Source organism: Myxine glutinosa, chromosome 11, assembly GCF_964187855.1.
Source record: "Myxine glutinosa chromosome 11, kmMyxGlut1.1, whole genome shotgun sequence".
NCBI lineage: Eukaryota > Metazoa > Chordata > Myxini > Myxiniformes > Myxinidae > Myxine > Myxine glutinosa.
In genome coordinates, this window is record NC_136271.1 from 88,849,337 (window position 1) to 88,873,427 (window position 24,091).

The 24,091-nt window shown below is 46.1% G+C and overlaps 1 protein-coding gene across 3 annotated transcripts in view; it reads left to right on the forward strand.

Annotated features, from left to right (window-relative positions):
• The window catches only part of LOC137437113 (protein EFR3 homolog B), a 206,575-nt gene extending 184,589 nt beyond the window's left edge, over positions 1-21,986 (forward strand). For 2 of the 3 annotated variants that reach the window (XM_068131509.2, XM_068131505.2), the window contains exons 20-22: positions 14,924-15,030; positions 15,184-15,233; positions 19,097-21,986. In XM_068131509.2, the coding sequence (XP_067987610.2) occupies positions 14,924-15,030; positions 15,184-15,233; positions 19,097-19,187 (248 nt within the window). In that variant the 3' untranslated portion in view covers positions 19,188-21,986. The remainder of the gene's footprint in view (positions 1-14,923; positions 15,031-15,183; positions 15,234-19,096) is intronic. The other variant, XR_013624995.1, reaches the window with a different exon arrangement.
• Positions 21,987-24,091: the final 2,105 nt, after the last annotated feature.

Genomic DNA, 24,091 nt, shown 5'->3' on the forward strand with positions numbered 1-24,091 from the left:
ATGTCACCCAGGATGCCAACCATCTTTAGTCCGATTATTCTTCATCAGAGAAGACTTTGGCCCAGGATCTTTACAAGGGAAATACAAACCAAGTGGCTTTGAGCCATCAACTCGGATATTGTGCAGTTCACATAATGCCGAACCTGACCAGGGGAGGATTGATGGAGGTATTGGGGAAAGTGTTGCATTAAACACGGGAAATTTAAATAATAATCTTAATAAATAAACGTATTTAACAAAAAGTTAAATTTTCGCCCCCAACTGGGCATCAGCCCAGCCGGGGGCTTATATTTTGTAGCTTGACCATCTGTCCATCCATCTGGAGTCTTCACTCGAACATGACTGGACGTATTTATTCCAGGCAGTCATGAGGTTCGTCAAATTATTTTTGGATTGGAGCCAATTTAGAATAGTGCAGGATTGTAATTTGCTTTCAGGAACCATTTATACACACTTTACCATCTCCACGATCAACACCCAACTTTGAACAATTTCTTTATTTTTATACACTTCTGTCAATGCTTGCAAGGAAGTGCTCGCTCGAATGCGTAAACCACTTGGCGATCTCTCCACAAGAAACTTGGTAAACGAGCACACGCCCAATGTTCTGGAGATCCGACCAGAGATCGACTGTAATCTACATACCCCAAAGAGGAATGACCCTTCCTGCCCCTCCCGTAGTGTGCGGGTGTACTAGTTCCACTAAATCTGCCAAATTTCACATCGATGACCAAACAAATGTTGATTGGATAGTATAATATAAAACAACACAGCACAGCAATGCAAATTGAAAATACGTTTATTTGGAGTCAAAGCCATAACGTCAAATCTATACATATGTACACAAAGTACATTCCACCTTCTGAACAGTGGACAATTTAATTAAAGACGTGGACAGTTTAATTCACTGAAAAACTTCTTGATAGACTGGATTCCTCGTCTTTTTCCCATCTTTGGTGAGAAAACGTAGTCCTTTTGGGCATCCAATTCTTGAGAGTGCCACGTAGAGCATTCCGTGGGAAAAAATATTGGCTCTCCAGATTTACACCAACGTCTTGGAACGTCTGACCCTGTGCCTTGTTAATGGTCATGGCAAAAGCCGGACGCACTGGGAACTGAAGCCGCTTGAAGACAAAGGGCAGATCGTTGTGTGACGAGCGCAGTGCTATCCAGGGAATGAGGACGGTCTCTCCCTTGTATGGTCCACAGCATATCTTTGCCTCGATTATGAAGGAGTGTAGTTTGGTCACATGGCACCGAGTTCCATTCGTAGTCTTGGGTGTTTCCATCGATCGTAGTATCATGATTGGTACTCCCACTTTCAGTCATAGCTTGTGTGGAGGCATGCCAGACAGCTCAATGGAGTTCAAGAACTCGGTGGGGAAAAGTACTGCTTGATCGTTGCTTTCTGCAGTGTCCACAGAGGTATAGACCAGCAAATCTGCGGGAAACTCCTGTACTAGCCAATTGTTCATTTTGCCAACCATGTCATTCAGAGGGCACAGGATACAACATGAAGCCAGCCAGTGTACATCGGAGCCATGTGCTGCCAGGTTTGGGTACACAGCATTTTTGAGCTCCTGCAGGTTTTGCACAAAGGATCCAATGTCACTTGGCAGCTGAACAATGCCTGGCTCCTCAGTTGTCGGCAGACATCCATCTCCTACCTGTTGCTGTTGTTTGGAGAACCCCCCAGCTTCAGTCTCTCCCCTTCGGAAAACTCTCATGTTTGTGATGAGATGTTCCACCTGTATGCTTTGCCACAGATGGGAGCACTTTAGTGACGCATTGACATTGGCACGGGTTCCATTCTTTATGACTGGCAGAATCTTTCTGAAGTCTCCTCACAAAAGGACGGCTTTACCTCCCACTGGCTCTACCTTTGTTGTGATGTCTTGTAGGGTTCAGTCTGGCGCTTCAAAACAGGCTCTGTGGGTCATGGGAGCCTCATCCACAATGATTGCTTTGCAGACCTTAATGACTTTTGCAAGTGTTGTCCCCTTACTAATATTGCAGGTTGGAGTGTCCAGGTGGATTTTAAATGTCGCGTGCACCTTAAATGTCGCATGCACCTTAAATGTTGCGTGCACCTTAAATGTCGCGTGCATCTGGTTCTGCCACCTGCTAGAAGGGTAGCAGCAATTCTGCTGGAAGCAGTTGCCAGGGCAATGTGTCCCCTTGCCCTTATTGTGGACAGGATCAAGTTAATGAGATATGTTTTTCCTGTTCCTCCAGGAGCATCCATAAACATGACGCCCCCCTTTTGGTAATCCAGTAGTGACATGAATTTGTAAAACACGCTTCTTTGGTCCTCTGTGAGCTGATGTTGTCTGCTGGCTGACATTTCTGCCTCCAGTTTCACATCATAGTTTAGCTCCCTCATGTACTCCCTTGTTTGTCTGTCACCTGCATCTCTGTTGGTCTCAGGGAGGTTGTATTCACTCCATTCCTTACCACCCATCTGCTGCACCAAGTTCTGAATCATACAGAGGCACTCATTCACCATGTCAGCTGTCAGCTCCAACTCCGGCATGTATAACTCCACTTGGGAATGATATAGCAGGTCTTCACACAGATTGTGCTTATGCTCATCCCACAGTGAAATGCATACAATTCCCGCCCCTGTGGAGATTTCCTCCTCATGGCTGTCGATGAAGTACATCTGTCGAAATTTGTGTTTTTTGCCCGGGAGAGGAACCAGAGTGCCAACGCTATGGCACATTTGTCCTTGAATGCGGAGTTGAGGATTCCATCCAAGAAAATTACACTCCTGACAGGCAAGGCTTGCCATTTGGAAACAGGAATTGTATTTCCTGATGTTGTCCAGAAAATGTTTTGACATGGAAGCTGACTCATCAAACATTGTTGTAAAAATGGAGGAGGAGGTGGTAAGTCAGGCATGACATACTCTCCTTTACTGCAACATTGAGTAGGTGTCTCAGCAGGGAACTTTAGAGCACCACAGTATTCACACTCATTAGTCATGTTTCCCACACTCTTCACACTGTAGACATAACAAATAAATAATATTACCAATATTACAAATAAATGATATCACCAATATTACACATAAATGACAGATAAATAATATCACCAATATTACACATAAATTACAAATAAATGATATCACCAATATTACACATAAATGACAGATAAATGATATCACCAATATTACACATAAATTACAGATAAATAATATCACCAATATTACACATAAATTGCAAATAAATGATATACCAATATTACACATAATGACAGATAAATGATATCACCAATATTACACATAAATTACAAATAAATGATATCACCAATATTACACATAAATTACAAATAAATGATATCACCAATATTACACATGAATTACAAATAAATGATATCACCAATATTACACATAAATTACAAATAAATGATATCACCAATATTACACATAAATTACAGATAAATGATATCACCAATATTACACATAAATTACAAATAAATGATATCACCAATATTACACATAAATGACAGATAAATGATATCACCAATATTACACATAAATTACAAATAAATGATATCACCAATATTACACATAAATTACAAATAAATGATATCACCAATATTACACATAAATTACAAATAAATGATATCACCAATATTACACATAAATGACAGATAAATAATATCACTGATATTACAAATAAATAATATATCTGCAGTCACTCTGTAGACAAACTCTTCAGAATAATTATTAAAAGCACACCTTAGATTTGTAGCAGAATTGCATCTTCTGTTTCTGGCCTCTCTGTGAGCTTCAGTGTCTCTTGTGTGCTTTTCTTCTCTGAAGCTTGAACTTTGTCTGGCCCCTCTGTGAGCCTCAGTGTCTCTTGCCTGCTCTTCTTCTCTGAAGCTTGAACTTTGTCTGGCCTCTCTGTGAGCCTCAGGGTCTCTTGCCTGCTCTTCTTCTCTGAAGCTTGAACTTTGTCTGGCCTCTCTGTGAGCCTCAGTGTCTCTTGCCTGCTCTTCTTCTCTGAAGCTTGAACTTTGTCTGGCCTCTCTGTGAGCCTCAGTGTCTCTTGCATGCTCTTCTTCTCTGAAGCTTGAACTTTGTCTGGCCTCTCTGTGAGCCTCAGGGTCTCTTGCCTGCTCTTCTTCTCTGAAGCTTGAACTTTGTCTGGCCTCTCTGTGAGCCTCAGTGTCTCTTGCATGCTCTTCTTCTCTGAAGCTTGAACTTTGTCTGGCCTCTCTGTGAGCCTCAGTATCTCTTGCATGCTCTTCCTCTCTGAAGCTTGAACTTTGTCTGGCCTCTCTGTGAGCCTCAGTGTCTCTTGCATACTCTTCTTCTCTGAAGCTTGAACTTTGTCTGGCCCCTCTGTGAGCCTCAGTGTCTCTTGCATGCTCTTCTTCTCTGAAGCTTGGACTTTGTCTGGCCTCTCTGTGAGCTTCAGTGTCTCTTGCATGCTCTTCTTCTCTGAAGCTTGAACTTTGTCTGGCCTCTCTGTGAGCTTCAGTGTCTCTTGCATGCTCTTCTTCTCTGAAGCTTGGACTTTGTCTGGCCTCTCTGTGAGCTTCAGTGTCTCTTGCATGCTCTTCTTCTCTGAAGCTTGAACTTTGTCTGGCCCCTCTGTGAGCCTCAGTGTCTCTTGCCTGCTCTTCTTCTCTGAAGCTTGAACTTTGTCTGGCTCCTCTGTGAGCCTCAGTGTCTCTTGCCTGCTCTTCTTCTCTGAAGCTTGAACTTTGTCTGGCCCCTCTGTGAGCTTCAGTGTCTCTTGCCTGCTCTTTTTCTCAAAGCTTGAACTTTGTCTGGCCCCTCTGTGAGCTTCAGTGTCTCTTGCATGCTCTTCTTCTCTGAAGGTTGAACTTTGTCTGGCCTCTCTGTGAGCTTCAGTGTCTCTGGCATGCTCTTCTTCTCTGAAGCTTGAACTTTGTCTGGCCTCTCTGTGAGCCTCAGTGTCTCTTGCCTGCTCTTTTTCTCTGAAGCTTGAACTTTGTCTGGCCTCTCTGTGAGCCTCAGGGTCTCTTGCCTGCTCTTCTTCTCTGAAGCTTGAACTTTGTCTGGCCCCTCTGTGAGCCTCAGTGTCTCTTGCCTGCTCTTCTTCTCTGAAGCTTGAACTTTGTCTGGCCCCTCTGTGAGCTTCAGTGTCTCTTGCCTGCTCTTCTTCTCTGAAGCTTGAACTTTGTCTGGCCCCTCTGTGAGCTTGAGTGTCTCTTGTGTGCTCTTCTTCTCTGAAGCTTGAACTTTGTCTGGCCCCTCTGTGAGCCTCAGTGTCTCTTTTTTTTTTTTTTTTTGTATACAAGATCTAGGCTCGTGAAAGAGCGAACATTAATCACACAGAAAGACAAACCGACACATAAAACATATAACATCGGGAGCGGTAGACAAGATGGGGAGAGAGGGGGAAGGACACGAACACAACATTTGAGAGCAGGGACCGAGAGACATGGAGACATCGAGAGATCTGTGAGAGGGAGAGGGCTTTGGGGACGGGGCATGGGAAGGGTGGTGGGGGGGGGGGGGTGCGAGAGGTATAAAACATATGGACACTGCCAGGACTTCCAGGAAAGAAGTTGGAATTTCAAACAAGGTGGATCTGGGGTGAATTAGTTGGGGTAGAAAAGATCAAGGTTTTGGATGGGGGAAGATAAGAGATGGTGGTGAACAGCTGTTTTAAAGACCTGGAGGGAGGAGTGGGATTGAAGGGAGTCAGGGAGTTTGTTCCAGAGGCGGGAGAAAAGAGGAATGAAAGAGTGAAGGTGAGCAGAGAGCCGAGATTTCGGCAGTTTAACCATCAGAGGGTTGCTGGCAGATCTTGTGCGACCTGTAGGAATATTTGGGGGACAGAGCACAGAGAGACCTGGGGGTGCAAGGCCGGAGAGGAGTCTGTAGAAGACAGAAAGACCACCTACCTGCCTGCGGTGAGTGAGTGAAAGGCCCTCAGAGATAGCTTCATCGCGGGAGATTCCAATAATTCTGAAAGCTTTGGTTTCAACAGCATGAAGCCGAGCTAGGTGTGAGGCAGGAGCACCAGCCCATAGGGGAGAACAGTATTCCATTGAGCTGCAGATGAAAGCCTTGTATGTGGTGAGGAGCTCAGGTGTGCCAAGGAAGGACTTCGCACGACGGAGGATGCCCAGTCGGCGACTGGCTTTGGAGGCCAGCTTGGAAATGTGGTTTTCCCAAGAAAGATCATGGCAGATAGTGAGACCCAAAAGCTTGAGCGACAGAACTTCTTGGAGAGGATTGTTGAGAAAGTAGATGGGAGGGTTGTCCAGTCGTTCTTTTCGGAGAGACATAGTAAGAGTGTGAGATTTGTCAGGATTGAAAGACATGTTCCACTTGTATGACCAGTCTGTGATTTTGTCCAAGTCTTCAGAGAGTGAGGAGGCTGCAGACTGCCGATCTGAGGGAAGAGGAATGGAGCGGCAGAGAGTGGAGCCATCAGCAAAGAGATAGAGAGGATTTCCAGAGAGTCGGAGAGATCATTGATAAAGACCAGAAAAAGCACAGGGCCCAGAACACTGCCTTGGGGAACTCCAGCCTGAACAGGAAGGGGAGATGAGAGAAATCCATTCAGGGCCACACGTTGACTACGACCAGAGAGGAAGTCCGCAAGCCATGCATGGAGATTTCCATGGATACCATAGGAGGAGAGTTTGTTGAGCAGAGCTGGGTGCCAGACTGTACTGAAGGCACGGGAAATGTCAAGGGAGACAGCTCTGATTTTGCTGTTTGGTATTGAGGACCTCCATCCATTGTTGAGACAGCAGAAGCAGCATGTCCAGAGTAGAGTGACCTGGTCTGAAACCAAATTGATGATCAGAGATCAAGCCATTGGAGAAGAGGAAAGATTTCATATCCGAAGCAATGATGGATTCCATGACTTTGCTGATAATTGGGAGCAGGCTGATTGGTCTGTAGTTGCAAGGATCTGTTTTTGCACCTTTTTTGTGTAAAGCGGTAATGTTTGCTGATTTCCAGGATGCTGGCAGATGACCTTGAGCAAAAGAGAGGGTGAAAAGAACAGAGAGAGGGTGAGATAGAGCGGCAGAGCAGGATTTTAGGACCCGTGGGCTGATGCCGTCTAGTCCAGTTGCAGAATCAGAGTCGAGGTTAGACAAAAACTCCTCCACCTTGTCAGGAGAGAAGGACACAGAGTCCAGGAGCAGTTGGGTTCGACTGGGAAAGGTGGGAACAGAGAGAGATGGGTTTGGGACACAAGATTTTGAGGCAAACACAGAGTTGAGGCATTCGGCTTTGTCACGTGTGATGTCAACTGTGTGGCCATTTGAGGTAAGGGAGGGGATGGAGGGGGAACAAACACCAGAAACGGATTTGACCAGACGCCACCAGGATTTGGAGGAAGGAGACAGGTTTGAGAGTTCATTCTCAAACCTCAAACCTCTCAAACTCTTGCCTGCTCTTCTTCTCTGAAGCTTGAACTTTGTCTGGCCTCTCTGTGAGCCTCAGTGTCTCTTGCCTGCTCTTCTTCTCTGAACCCAGCACTTTGTCTCATTTTTCTGTGAGATTCGGTGTTTTCCACTTGTTATTGTCTCCTGTCGGCATCATCTTGTCTCTGCCTTTGTTTCTTTTTAGCGTCAGAGCTTCTTCACGATGAGACTTTTCTCTTCTTTTTTTCTCGGCATTTTGGACTGGTATGGCACGTGGTGCACTTTCGAGCATTCAAAAGCAAACAACATAAAACACTCGTGACATTAAAAATAATATTTCAATCCGTGCTGACGACATAAAAACTAAAACGAAAAAACAAATTACCAAACGAAAAACTAATTGCGAAATAATTACGAATTAATTAATTACGAACGAAAAACGTACCCGTTTGAATGGTTCCATACCCAGTCAATGACGAATCTGCATATGGCGACCCGCGAATGTCACGCTTAGAAAGTACAAACCCTCACATCATTTCGTCATTCACTTGAACTCAATATCTCTATTTTCATTCCAAACCGCATAACTCAAATCACAAATTAAAATGCATTAATTTAAAAAATAAACTTTTACCAACATTCGTGACGTAAACAAATATTTAAATCCTTAAATCCGAATGTGAACTAGTTCTGCACGGTTGGGTGAATACAATTACGAATTCAAAATCGTAATTGTATCTTATTATAATAGAGCAAACGTATATGGTTATGTTTGTTTGTTTGTTTGTTTGTTAATATGGACCAAAACTTCTTCTTCTTCAAATAAAATTAACACCCAAAACACAGTCCTTGAACTCTTAATTACGTTTAGACTGCTGAGACCCCTCAGACCTTTGACGACCCTTTAAATCCCCCAACCCTGAAGACCCAAAATACCCTTAAATACCCAGAATACCCAAAATACCAAAAACACCCCAAAGAGCCAAAAACCCCTGAAGACCCAAAATACCCCAAAGACCAAAAATACCCTTAAAGGCCCTGAGGATCCAAAAGATATTGAAGAACCAAATTGCCCCGAAGACCAAAAACAACCGAAGACCCAAAACACCCTGAAGACCCAAAAGACTCTGAAGACCCTTAAGACCCAAAAGACCATGAAGACCCAAAACACCCCACAGGCACAGAGGATCCAAAAGGCCCCGAAGACCCAAATGGCCCCGAAGACCCAAAACATCCCAAAGACCCAAAACACCCCGAAGACCTAAAACACCCGGAAGACCCAAAAGACCCCGAAGACCAAAAACACCCCGAATACCCAAAACACCCCGAAGACCCAAAATACCCCAATGACCCAAACCACCCCGAAGACCCAAAACACCCTCAAGACCCAAAAGACTCTGAAGACCCAAAATACCCCAATGACCCAAAACACCCTGAAGACCCAAAACACCCTGAAGACCCAAATCACCCTGAAGACCCAAAAGACTCTTGAAGACCCAAAAGACCACAAAGACCCAGAAGACCCAAAATATTCCTAAAGACTCAGAGGAACCAAAAGACCCTTAAGACCCAAAAGCCCCTGAAGACCCCCAAAAAAGACCATGAAGATCCAAAACACCCCAAAGGCACAGAGGATCCAAAAGACCCAAATGGCCCCGAAGACCCAAAATGCCCCAAAGACCTAAAAAACCCTGAAGACTCAAAAGACCCAAAAGACCCCGAAGATCCAAAACACCCTGAATACCCCAAATACCCTTAAGACTCAAAAGACCCTTAAATACCCCTAAAGACTCAACATAAAGACGCAGAGGAACCAAAAGTCACGCTGAACCTAGTCACGTTAGGCTAGTTCATTCAATTCCAAACGTCATTCCCATCATAAATTGTTAATTTAACAAAAAATACTGTGTTAAATGACGATTGTATTGAGATATTATCAAACCAGATCATTATCGTCATGTGTTCACTTCCAGATTCTGGCCAGCTCAGTATCAAGTCAATTACAAAATCATAATTTTACTAAGGAATTTATGAAACCTCCTACCTACCTTACAACATCCGCTGGGACACCAAAACGTTCCATAGGAGGTTTGGCGAGTAGTTTGGGGACGTAGGGAGTAGTTTGGGGATGGACAGACACTCCTGTTTTATTATATATATATATATATATATATATATATATATATATATATATATATATATATATATATATATATATATATATATATAAAAGTTCAAAACACACCTGGTCACAAGTGTGCCGCACTGACCGGGTCCTCAGTCGAGGACCTCAGCATCATCCCATTTCGGCCCTTCAACCTCGATACGGTCAGCTAAGGTGGGCCAGCAGGGGAACATACACATCCACATGCAGCAACTACACCTGGATGCAGACATACCCCCAGCCAGTGCAAACGCAGACTACAACAGCAACACCTCCACATCCAGAATCCACAGCACCAAACAAACATGGTGGAACACTCAAACACCCACCTTTATACCCTTCACCACTCACCAACAAAACACACCAGATCATTCATGCACACACATCCACACACATACACACACAACACCAACCAACCACCTACCCTTACAACATACACCACTCAACATACAAAAACACACACACTCATGCAAAAATTAATTCATGCAAAAACACACACCCTCACCCACTCACTCACTCATATACACAAAATAAGAAATAATAATAGTAACAAAAAAATTAATATAAATAAAACCACACACAACCAACCACCTACCCTTTACAACATGCACCACTCATGCAAACATGCAAAACCACACCCACTCATGACCCACTTCTGCAACACACACACACACACACACACACACACACACACACACACACACACACACACACACACACCTCCATTTCTATTCCGTAACCTCAACCTACACTGTTCAACGTGCCTCCATAAACTTCCTCCATATCCAAAATGAGCCTTTCAAGGCAACCTGGGCCACCTTGTCACACATCCTCCTTCTTTCTGTCCCACACACTCCAAGCCGAGCTAGAAATGCAGAAAAGGAATTACCAATATACCCTCTCCACCCCACCTCAAATGGCTGACACGAAACTCGCCAACCCTTCTCCCGGCACTCTGCCTCCAGCTCACTGTACTTTCCTCTCTTCCTCTCGTGCACCTCCTCCATGTTCTCTTCCCAAGGTACAGACAATTCCCCTAAGATGACCTGCCTTGTTGCACCTGACCAAATGACAATGTCAGGCCGCAACCTTGTCACAGATCTCCTCTGGGAATACCAATTGTGGCTTTAGGTCTGCCACCACCTGCCAATCACAAGCATCTGACAGCCCTTTTGCTTTCCACCTCCTCCTCTTTCCACCTCTTACCACTTGGCCCTCCTTGACAAACCACACCTCTCCCCCATCAGTCTCCTTCTCCACTCTTCTCTCTCTCGACCTCAGCACCTCTTGTTGCACCATCTGCACCACCACCGCCAGCACCTGATCATGTCGCCACCTGTATTGTCCTGCTGCCAATGCGACTGAACATGCACTCAGTGCATGCTGCACCGTTCCCACACAAATAACATCTCTCCTCCTGCAACAACCCCCACAATCTCAAGTTTACTGGTGATGGAAGCACATTATATGTTGCCCGCAATAGGAAATTCAACAATATTGGCTCCATCCTCCAAATCTCTTGCCACTTCAACATCCTCACCCACACACCTTCCCACCTAGTCCATGCACCTTGCTGTGCCTGACCGACTGCTTTCACATATCTCCCCTCCTCTTCCTTTCTTCTCACCTCCCTCTCAACTATCTTCCTCCTCTCTTTCACACATGCCTTTCCCCATCGCTCATGCTTCATCCACCCCAAGCCATGCTTCCCATGCTGTACCATCCCCATGACCTCCTCCTGTTGCAACCGCTCCTCCATCTCGTCCACCTCTGCTCTTGCATTCCACTTCCGACTTCCCTTCTTCTCTGGGAGAGCATTCTTTACCACTGAATCACTTGAATCCTGCAACATCATGAACTCCCGCATATATATATATATATATATATATACGATACAGTCCTATGTAACAGAGTGGCAGAAGTTGGAAGTGGGGATCCCGATGGGATGTGCCATCTCCCCTATTTTGTTTGTTTTGGTTATGGAGTTGTTGATACGTGCTGTGAGTGGACATGGGAAAGAAATGGAGCTCGCCCCTGGTCAGAGTTTGCCAGCGATGTTTGCATTCATGGATGTCCTGACAGTTGTCCAACAGTCCGTTGATGCAGCAGTAGAGGTATTGGGACGACTGGAAAGGTTGATGCAGTGGGCAAGAATGGGCTTTAAAGCAAAAAAAAGTCGAGGAGTGTGGTAGTGAGACGAGGAGTGGTACATGCACAGGTTTGAGCAGAGAGACAGAAGCCTCTCCTCAGTGAATGACACATGAAAGCCCGCTTGGAGTTTGCAAAAAAGCACCGAAAGGACTCTCAGACTGTGAGAAACAAGATTCTGTGGGCTTTCATGTGTCTTTCACTGAGGAGAAGCTTCCGTCTGGCCACTCTGCCATAAATCCCATATCGGTGGAGTGTTGCAGTGATGATTGTCCTTCTGGAAGTTTCTCCCATCTCCACACAGGATCTCTGGAGCTCAGTCAGTGACCATCGGGTTCTTGGTCACCTCTCTTACCAAGGCCCATCTCCCCCGATTGCTCAGTTTGGCCGGGCGGCCAGCTCTAGGAAGTCCTGGTTGTTCCAAACTTCTTCCATTTAAGAATTATGGAGGCCACTGTGCTCTTGGGAACCTTCAATGCAGCAGAATTTTTTTTGTAGGCTTCCCCAGATCTGTGCCTCGACACAATCCTGTCTCTGAGCTCTCCAGGCAGTTCCTTCGACCTCATGGCTTGGTTTTTGCTGTGATATGCATTGTCAGCTGTGAGACCTTATATAGACAGGTGTGTGCCTTTCCAAATCATGTCCAATCAATTGAATTTACCACAGGTGGACTCCAATCAAAGTGTGGAAACATCTCAAAGATGATCAAGAGAAATGCGAGGCACCTGAGCTAAATTTCAAGTGTCATAGCAAAGGGTCTGAATACTTATGTCAATGTGATATTTCAGGTTTTTATTTTTAATAAATTTGCAAAACTTTCTAAAATCCTGTTTTCTCTTTGTCATTCTGGGGTATTGAGTGTAAATTGATGAGAGAAAAAATGAACTTAAACGATTTCAGCATAAGGCTGCAACATAACAAAATGTGAAAAAAGTGAAGGGGTCTGAATACTTTCTGAATGCACTGTATATACGAGGGTAAATCAAAAAGTAAAGGCAATTTATTGGGTGTTAGTTTTGCACACATATTGCCTTTACTATTTCTCCGATGGACTAATCTGGGTTTAGCGGATGCCAGGAGAATTAATTATATTTTTAAAATTAAATTTTGATAGATTAAAATGTACCAGAAAAGAAGACCGTGGGCCAAATTTCAGCTCTTTTGGGTTTATGAAACCTAGAAAACGAACGGCTCAAAGATTTAAAACGGGACAAACAAACAAAGTTCAGATGAAGCCAAATAAAAGTGCAATTTTTTTTTTAAACCCTGAAAAAAGTAAAACTACAACGACACCCTTCGACATCCCAACGTCGACCGATTATGCCTCCGCCCACATTATTACATCATTATATGTAATTGTACAAAGTTTGATTTAAATCCATTCAGCTGTTCTCAAGTATCATATGTTTACCTGACTTGACCTCTGACCTTTGACACTAAAGTCAAATCCGTCTTTGCATCATAATATGTACATATACCAAGTTTGGTCAAAATCCCATCACTGGTTCACAAGTTAGCACAGTAACAGAATTTTTACCTAACAGGACTTCTGACCTTTGACCTGTTAACCCCAAAATCGAATCTTTTTATCTTTACATCATTATATATACTTGTACCAAGTTTGACTTATTTCCCTTCAGCCATTATTAAGGTATCACAGTAACAGTATTTTCACCTAACATGACCTCTGACCTCTGACCTTTGACTTATTGACCCTAAAATATAATTAGTTCATCTTTACATCATATTACACACGTGATGTCATTTTGAATTAATTAACTTGAGCCATTCTCAAGTTATCACGGACGCAGGACGGAAGGACGGACAGCCGGACGGACAACCCGAAAACATAATGCCTCCGGCGACTTAATCAGCAAAGGCATAAAAATACTATTGATAACCCATAAAATACCTCTTAACCTTCTGTCATTATCACATACTATTTTAATACACCTCCATGCCCTCACTCACCTCAAACGGCATCCCCTCACTCCGCTCAAGACGAGGAAGAATGTCTCCACTCGCTGTTTCCCTCCAAATCTCGTGCTCCCGACCCATCTTGCGTTATCCCCACAGAAACACCCCTCCCCCCTCACATCTATCGACTGCCGTAGAGACTCTTGTCTTTCACACCTGATTTTGTCCAGGTGCAACTCTTCATTGGCGACGGGCCCAGATAGTGAGATGGCATTAGTGCCCGTGTACTGAAGTCTTCCTCTTACATTGGACATGCTGAGTCTGGTGTTGGCTTAGCGGTTAGGGTGCCGGCTTGGGATCCTCGGATCCTGGGTTCGAATCCCGGTCGATCGCTGAATTAACACCAGGGGGTTGACTCAGCCTGTCATCCTTCCGAGGTCGGCAAATTAAGTACCAGCTTGCTGGGATGAATGATCATGGTGTGTACCCCGGTTTAGAATAGGTACACCGTATCCCTGCGCATCGTAAGAGGCGACCAAGGGTTGGCATCAGGAAGGGCATCCGGCCATAAAAACATTGCCTCAAACAGGGAACCATGATTGTCATGGGGCCCGCAAGGCTAACCCCCGCTCTAGCGGGGAAAATTGGCCTTAAAACGATCATTCATACATTGGACATGCTGATGGCCTATGCTTATTACCATCTCTCCTCTGGTCTAGCTATCTTACCCATTTGACCCTCCTCAGCTCCTCGACGGCAGAAGTGTTTTTTTGGTAACCACCTCCTTGTTTAATTCCCAAAATCCAGGCTCACTTCATGCCTCCACTCTTTTGTTGCTCTTTTTTCCTTTTTGTGGGATCTCCTTCCTGCGGCTGTTTTATCCCACTCTGGGTCATCAACCACGCCCTGTATTCCATCTCATCTCATCCCCCTTTTCCTTCCCGTGTTATTTTCTACCCTCATTAACACAACCTCGCCGACCCTCTTTCTTGCCGTTTACTGTTTCCTCTCATGCTTTTCCTGTGCCTTCTTCCCCCTTCTTCTGGAGTGCAAATGTGACACCGCTGCCCTCTACTACACCTGTTGCCTTATCCTCTACCACCTTGTTCTTCCATGAACCACAATATTGTGTAGAAAATAAACTCAAACTTTTCTAAAACACATTTATTTTTGATTGACAATGTGACTCCCACAAAAACATCTTTTGTGATGCCAAGCAAGATTTTAGTTGCTCTAAAGCTATAATGTAAGGAATGGTAAACGAAAATGGAATACCAATGGTGGGTTTTGGATTGTTTTCAACCTTCACTTTGTGCTTTTTGTTAGCGGACTCAGCAGCCTCCGAGGAACAGGAGAAAGAGAAGCAAAGGCGGATTCTCGAGAAGTTTCAGAAAGCTCCCTTTGAAGAAATCGCTGCTCAGTGTGAAGCAAGGGTGAGAAATTCCCAAAATGATAAGCTTCCGTTTGAGATCCAAAAACAATTGTCCATCCCTTGTCCACTTTTCTCTCAGTGTAGTCCTTTTATATTTAACATATTGTCTTCCCTGACTTTCACGACCCCATCTTGTGTTGCTCGCTCTTTCCAGGCGATTTCTTTGCAAAACAAGTTTGACAAGATATTTGAACTCACTGTAAGGTAAGTCTCAGTCGTCTCACTGTCTCACTGTCTCTGTCATGGAAGAAGTTTCGGGAACTGAGTGGCATGCTGATGAGGAGGAGAGTGTCGTTGAAGCTGAAGGGAAAGGTGTATGCTGCATGTGTGAGAAGTGTTATGATTTATGGGAGCGAGACATGGGTAATGAACGTAGAGCAGCAACGAAGGCTGGAAAGGGTGGAAATGCGAATGGTTCGACGGATGTGCGGAGTATCGTTGAGAGAGAGGAAGACAAATGATGAATTGCGAAAGATGATGGGAATAGAGCCTGTGATGGATGCTGTGAAGAGGAACAGGTTGAGATGGTTTGGTTATGTGTTGAGGAAGCATGAAAGTGACTGGTTGAGAAGAGTGATGGAAATTAATGTAGAAGGAAGTAGAGGACGGGGAAGACCGAGAAAGACTTGGCTAAAGATGGTGGAAGAAGAAACGCGGGCAAGGGGGTTAACAAGGAGAGATGCAGAAAATAGGGCAAAATGGAGAAGATTGTCATGGGGACCGCAAGGCTAACCCCCGCTCTAGCAGGGAAAATGGCCTTAAAATGCATGTTGTTGTTGTTGTTGTAAGGTAAGTCTCACTTTTATTACCTTTCTGCAATTAATAATGTCTCACCAATGAAGCAAAATAGTTTTGATTTCAGAAATTATATATATATATATATATATGGATCTAGTCAAGGCTCGTGGAAGAGCTAGAGCACAGAACGGATCAGGATGCAACACAACAAAAGGAACAGCAGAGAAAGGGAAGGGGGAAATGCCAACAGCAGCACAGAGGGAGGAAATGGACTGAGACAGACAAACAAGGAATGGGGTAACGATGAGGGCTAGGGGAGAATACAAGTGGTGAACAAGATGTACACAGAAGCAAAATATGGGGGTGAGGGGTGGTTAACGGGGATGATTTGAGATGGTGGTGAAGAGCTCTCTTGAAGACCTGGAGGGAAGAATGAGGTTGAGTGTGGAAGTTGGTTCCACAGGTGAAGATAAAAAGGAACAAGTGAGTGGAGGTGAGCAGTGATCCTGGATTTTTGGAGTTTCACGAGAAGAGGTTTACTGATGGACTATGTACGCGATGCGGAATCCTGGAGGAGAAGGGCAGGTGGACAAACCACTGAGAGGGCAGGAGGTGCAAGACCAGATATGAGGTTGTTGAGGACAGAGATTTTTTTTGGTTTGTTTTTTGTATACAGAGTCGAGGCTCGTGAAAGAGCTAACATTTATCAAACAAACAAATCAAACAAACAAGCAAACAAAGTATGTAAAAAGGGGAGCGGTCGACAAGATGGGGAGAGAAGGGGAGGAAGCACACAAACACAACATTTGAGGGCAGGGACATCGGGAGATGTGTGGGAGGGAGAGGACCTGGTGGGGGGGGGGGGGGGCAGGATAGGTATAAAACGCAAGGACACCAAGGACTTCCAGGAAAGAAGTCGGCACCTCAAAAAGTGGATTTGGGGTGAAATTAGCGGGCGTAGAAAAGATCAAGGTTTTGGATGGGGGAAGATAAGAGATGGCGGTGAACAGCCGTTTTAAAGACCTGGAGGGAGGAGTGGGATTGAAGAGAGTGAGGGAGTTTGTTCCAGAGGTGGGAGAAAAGAGGAATGAAGGAGTGAAGGTGAGCATAGAGTCTTGATTTTGGCAGTTTAACCATAAGAGGGTTGCAGGCAGATCTTGTGCGACCTGTAGGAATATTTGGGGGACAGAGCACAGAGAGAGCTGGGGGGGGCAAGGCCAGAGAGGAGTCGGTAGAAGACGGAAAGACCACCAGCCTGCCTGCAGTGAGTAAGTGAAAGGCCCTCGGAGATAGCGTCATCGCGGGAGATTCCAATGATTCTGAATGCTTTGGTTTCAACAGCGTGAAGACGAGCTAGGTGTGAGGCAGGAGCACCAGCCCAGAGGGGAGAGCAGTATTCCATTGAGCTGTGGATGAAAGCCTTGTATGTGGTGAGGAGCTCAGGTGTGCCAAGGAAGGACTTCCCACGACGGAGGATGCCCAGTCGGCGACTGGCTTTGGAGGCCAGCTTGGAAATGTGGTTTTCCCAAGAAAGATAATGGCAGATAGTGAGACCCAAAAGCTTGAGTGACAGAACTTCTTGGAGAGGATTGTTGAGAAAGTAGATGGGAGGGTTTTCCAGTCGGTCTTTTCGGAGAGACATCGTAAGAGTGTGAGATTTGTCAGGATTGAAAGACATGTTCCCAGATTAACGGTCAGTCGGCAATGGCGAAGTGACAGACTCATAAACTCAGCTTCATTGCAGAAGATTGAAATGGTCTTGAAGGCCTTCGTTTCCATGATGTAAGCTGAGCAAGGTGGCACCAACCCAGAGGGTAGAGCAGTGCTCCATCAAACTGTGGATGAAAGCCTTGTAGGTGGATAGGAGTTCAGTTTCGACAAGGAAGTCTTTGCACAATGGAGGACACCCGGCTTGCATGACAGAGCATGCCCAGGAAGTACTTTGCACGAAGGAGGACGCCCTGCTTTGGATTGTCAACGTTGAAATGTGGCTTTCCCAAGAGAGGTCATGGCTGAAAGTGAGACCCAAGAGTTTGAGTGACTGAACTTCTTTGAGAGGATTGTTGAGAAAGTAGATGGTAGTGTTTCCGGTGCAGTCCTTTCGGAGGTAGAGTGCGAGTGTGTGGGATTTTTCAGGATTGAAAGATGTATTCCAAGTGTTTGACCAGTTTATGATTTCGTCAAGGTCTGAAGAGAGGGAAGAGGCTGCTACCTGTCTATCTGAAGGTTGAGGGATGTCAGAGCAGAGGGTGGAGTCATCAGCAAAGAGATAAAGAGGATTGTCCAGAGAGACAAATAAATTATTGATGAAGATTAGTAATAGGATGGGGCCTAGAACACTGTCTTGGGTGCATTCCAGCCTTGACAGGGAGAGGAAATGAAAGGATTGGCATCTGAAAAGCATTTAATTATTATCAACATGGCGAGAGTTTGGCCTAGGGCTCTCCTTTACAGGTTACAATTTATTTATTTATTTTTTGTATACAAGATCGAGGCTCATGTAAGAGCTAAAAATGAAAAGAGCTTTCTGTGAAATGCAATGAGCTGCTTGCATGTGTGGATGATTGCCGGCAGGTGTAGAGTGTGGCTTGCCCAAGCCTGGTGTTGGCTTAGCGGTTCGGGTGCCGGCTTGGGATCCTAGGATCCTGGGTTCGAATCCCGGTCGATCGCTGAATTAACACCAGGGAGGTTGACTCAGCCTGTCATCCTTCCGAGGTCGGCAAATTGAGTACCAGCTTGCTGGGATGAATGATCCCGGTGTGTACCCCGATTCAGGATAGGTACACCGTATCCCTGCGCATCGTAAGAGCGTGACCAAGGGTTGGCGTCAGGAAGGGCATCCGGCCATAAAAACATTGCCTCAAACAGGGAACCATGATTGTCATGGGGCCCGCAAGGCTAACCCTCGCTCTAGCGGGGAAAATGGCCTTAAAACGATCATTCATTCATTCATTGTAGAGTAGGCCCCGGATTCAACCATCAGAAATCTAAGCAATCGGGCCTGGTCGCTCAGCAGTGCCAAATGCTTGCCTTGTGTCTCGTGAAATTGCCGCCAATTTTAGTTGAGGGTGTCCCTCCAAGAGGAGATTGTGCAATTGGAACAAGAGACCAGAATGATAAGGGTGGCTGAATGATGGATCGAAAAGTTAATCAACCACTTGATCATCGTGTTTTTTCTACATTTGGCTCCAATTGTGGTGTTTTGTTTGTGGTCTCTATCATTTGTGATGCAATATGGCCTGTATCGCCCATCACGTGGCCTGCGTTTCCAAGCATGGCATTGTAGGAGGTCCCCCTGTGAAGCTTTGCCTCCGTTGTATCTTTTGCAGACCACCCCCAAGCCCATTGGAGTTTGGCCACCTGTCTCCGCCCTCGGTGCCTGTGTACGAAATGAAGCTTCCAGACTTGTGCGTCTACTAATAGCGCAGACAGATCGAGCAGTGTCATGTGACTCGTCACTGCCCCTTTCACTCCCATTGCTGTTGACACGATGCGTGTCGTCTTGTTTTTCAGTTGCTGAAAAATATTTTATTTTTAAAAACAATTTTGTGTTTGCACTTGAAAACTCAAAGCTAATGAATGTACTTGTGTCAAACGTGCTTTTGTAAAATGTACTTTAAACCTCTCACTGGAATTCAAAAGGTAAAGTAAGTTGAACCAACGTTGAAACGGGTTTATTGATGGAATTGAACATGTCGGAGCTGCTTCTTGAGAGTTTTCCATCTTCACTGTGGAGCAAATGCAATGGAAAAGCACTTTTTAATTGATCATCGCACGGACGTCGATGCGAGTCCGGATCCCATGAGTCACTTTATTGGTACTTGCACCGATGTGCTTACTTTGGGAGAGAAGGGAAATCACAAATGTTTCCGTTCTAAAGAATCCGGTTGAACGAGCAGCAGTTTGGATTATTTTTTTACATCTTCAATCAAAGACCTCGAATGTCGGAGCTCAACTCCACAAGGAAATGCACAGCTATGTAATGGTCGCAGCGAGTTGTCGCTCTGGGTGAGAATCTGTTTGTGTTCGGGCCTGTGATCATCACGGTGGAGAAGAAATTTGAAAATTATTTAGTTTCCTCCCACCACCACCACCACCACCACCACCACCACCATTTTCATATTGATTAACTACCTGTTGCACTTTCTGCAGTTGAGGGAAACTTTCAAAACTGTTCGTCATTTAGTGTTTCACAAACGCCATAAGAATAATAAAATGCTTAAAGCCACAAGTTTGTATCATGTTCGTGAGATTTGACCGGTGGAGGTCAATCTGCAGCTTCCTTTGTGAGGGATTGAATCAACCTGGTAGTGTACACATGACATATGACATGAATGTTACCAGTTCCTGGTAGAGTACACATAAGATGAATGTTACGAGTTCCTGGTAGAGTACACATAAGATGAATGTTACCAGTTCCTGGTAGTGTACACATGACATATGACATGAACGTTACGAGTTCCTGGTGGTGTACACATGACGTACATGTTACGAGTTTCTGGTAGTGTACACATGACATGAATGTTACGAGTTACTGGTAGTGTACACATGACATATGACATGAACGTTATGAGTTCCTGGTAGTGTACACATGACATATGACATGCACGTTACGAGTTCCTGGTAGTATACACATGACATGAATGTTACGAGTTACTGGTCGTGTACACATGACATATGACATGAATGTTACCAGTTCCTGGTAGTGTACACATGACATATGACATGAATGTTACCAGTTCCTGGTAGTGTACACATGACATCTGACATGAATGTTATTAGTTCCTGGTAGTGTACATATGACATGAATGTTACCAGTTCCTGGTAGTGTACACATGACATATGACATGAACGTTATGAGTTACTGGTAGTGTACACATGACGTACATGTTACGAGTTCCTGGTAGTGTACACATGACACATGGCATGAATGTTACCAGTTCCTGGTAGTGTCCACATGACATGAATGTTATGAGTTCCTGGTGGTGTACACATGACATATGACATGAACGTTATGAGTTCCTGGTAGTGTACACATGACATATGACATGAACGTTATGAGTTCCTGGTAGTGTACACATGACATATGACATGAATGTTACCAGTTCCTGGTAGTGTACACATGACATATGACATTAATGTTATTAGTTCCTGGTAGTGTACACATGACATATGACATGAATGTTACCAGTTCCTGGTAGTGTACACATGACATATGACATGAACGTTATGAGTTACTGGTAGTGTACACATGACGTACATGTTATGAGTTCCTGGTAGTGTACACATGACACATGGCATGAATGTTATTAGTTCCTGGTAGTGTACACATGACATATGACATGAATGTTACCAGTTCCTGGTAGTGTACACATGACATATGACATGAACGTTATGAGTTCCTGGTAGTGTACACATGACATATGACATGAATGGTATGTGTTTCTGGTAGTGTACACATGACATATGACATGAATGTTATAAGTTCCTGGTAGTGTACACATGACAAATGACATGAATGTTACCAGTTCCTGGTAGTGTACACATGACATATGACATGAACGTTATGAGTTACTGGTAGTGTACACATGACGTACATGTTATGAGTTCCTGGTAGTGTACACATGACACATGGCATGAATGTTACCAGTTCCTGGTAGTGTACACATGACATATGACATGAACGTTATGAGTTCCTGGTAGTGTACACATGACATATGACATGAATGGTATGTGTTTCTGGTAGTGTACACATGACATATGACATGAATGTTATAAGTTCCTGGTAGTGTACACATGACAAATGACATGAACGTTATGAGTTCCTGGTAGTGTACACATGACATGAATGTTACGAGTCCATCTTTCAGCTTATCTGCCTTTGTGTAGTTGTCAATATTCCTGTAATAAATTTGAATGCTATCTTTGTTTATTCAATTATAAATAAGTCTTAACTATAAGACCTCACCCTTGAATATCACACCTCTTCTATTCCTACCTCCTCTTCCTCCTCCTCTCGCCCGACACATGCCGCTCGAATTTTTCACTTTCTAAAAAGAACAAACATCTATTTTATCATTATTTCACAATTGTATGAATAATAAGGAGCCACAGGACGACTTTAACAGAGCTTTATTTGATAAGTGCACATTGCCATTGTTAAATCCATTGTGCATTGTTTGTATTTGCATAAATAAATATTTTGGTTACTTCAGGAAACACGTCTTTCTCTCTCCCTGTTAATGGTGGTTTGTTGTCATTATGCGGCTACGGGTTTATCTCCCGATGCGGAATCTTTGAATCTAAAAATGTTTCTTCGCTTTTATGAGATGATATTGTGGAGGACACAAAAGCCCACTGGCGTGGTGACATCATTCCGCGCACCAAGTGGGCGGTGGCCACGCCCTAGGGGTAGGCGTGGCCTCATGATATACACCGGGCGCGCAGCCCGGAGCGCGCCAGTGTTACAGTGAGTTCCTGAAATAAAGACGCTTATAAGTTACCGCTTGTCCGCTTCCTCCTTGCTCGCAAGCAGTGCGCGTAATGCCGCGCTTTACTGGTGACCCCCTCGACGTTGGATCTGCCGGAGCGATCCTTCCACACGCGACGCCATTGCCATGGCCAACTTCATCAAACTTCCCGAATTTTGGGAGGCTCAGGCCGAAGTCTGGTTCGTCCAGGCTGAAGCCCAATTTCAGCTTCGGCACCTCACCGGCGATGACACGCGCTATTGCCACGTCGTCGCCTCCCTCGGGCCCGGCACGGCCGCTCGAGTTGTGTCCGTCCTTCGCCACCCACCGGACGGCCACAAGTACGAGGCACTTAAGCGGCTACTCCTAGCCACGTTCGGCCTCACGGACGACGCACGGGCCGACCGCCTCCTGGATCTCCCCGAGCTCGGTGACACGCGCCCGTCGGTCCGAATGGACCATATGCTGTCACTGTTGGGCGACGAAGCCCCCGGTTCTCTATTCCGGGCGCTTTTCCGTCGCCAACTTCCAGTGCAGGTTCGCCTCGCGTTGGCCGGGACCGGGCTAATGGAACCCCGAGCATTGGCAGCCGAGGCGGACAGGTACTTCGCCGCTTCGGACACGCGGGCGAGAGTCGGCGTGGCCGTCACGGCCCTCGAGGCTGATGCTGCTGATGCTGCTGTTCCACAGCATCAGCTTATACAGCATACGCAGCATGCTGATACGCACCTCGTGACCGCCGCCACGCCCCGCCCACCGCCGCGGCGAAAACCGCCACCGCGGGGAAACCCGCCAACTCCACCGGCCTGGCGGAGCCAGCCGCGCTCCTCCAGCTCCACCACCTGATGCTGGTTCCACGCCAAGTTCGGCCACGAAGCTCGGCAGTGTCATCCGCCATGCTCCTTCAACAGGTCGGGAAACGCCCGGGCCGGCGCTCAATAGTGGCGATGAGCGCCGGCCGTTCGAGCAGCCTGCTGTTCATAACGGACACCTTCTCCGGGCGCTGTTACCTGTGCGACATGGGAGCGCAGGTGAGTGTCGTTCCCGCCGGCACGTCAGACAAGCACGCCGCGGGTGGGGGCCCCGCGCTGCTTGAGGCGAACGGGACGCCCATCCGTACGTACGGAAAACGCTGCCTCTCTCTGCGGTTCGGAGGGCAGGTTTTCCGATGGACGTTCGTCACCGCCGACGTGCACATGGCACTGCTTGGCACGGACTTCCTGTGCGCTAATGGGCTCCTGGTCGACGTCAAGCGCAGACGTCTTGTCCAGGCCGAGACGTTCAGCTCGCTCGCTTGTGCGTTGCCCAGCTCAACGAGCGGCTTGCCAAGCGACTTGCCGAACGGTTCGGTTCCGGCCACGTTGGTCTGTACGCTTCCGGCAGCGGACGCATTCACCCGCCTCCTCGCCGGCTTCCCGGCCCTCACGCGGCCCACCTTCTCGGCGGGGGCCGTCAAGCACGGAGTGGCCCATCACATCCCCACCGTCGGGCCACCGGTCTACGCCCGGGCACGCCGCCTCGAGCCGACGAAGCTGGCGGTGGCAAAAGCGGAGTTTGCTACCCTGGAGCGACTCGGCATCGTTCGGCGCTCAGAGAGCGCTTGGGCGTCGCCGCTGCACATCATGCCGAAGCCCGGCAGGGGATGGCGACCGTGCGGGGACTATCGCCGTCTCAATGACGCCACGACTCCCGACCGCTACCCCGTCCCCCACATTCAGGACTTTTCTGCCCGTTTGGCGGGCAGGTCCTTCTTCTCGAAGGTGGACCTCATACGCGGCTACCATCAGGTCCCCGTCAGGCCGGAGGACGTCCCGAAGACGGCGGTCATCACGCCATTCGGACTCTTCGAGTTCC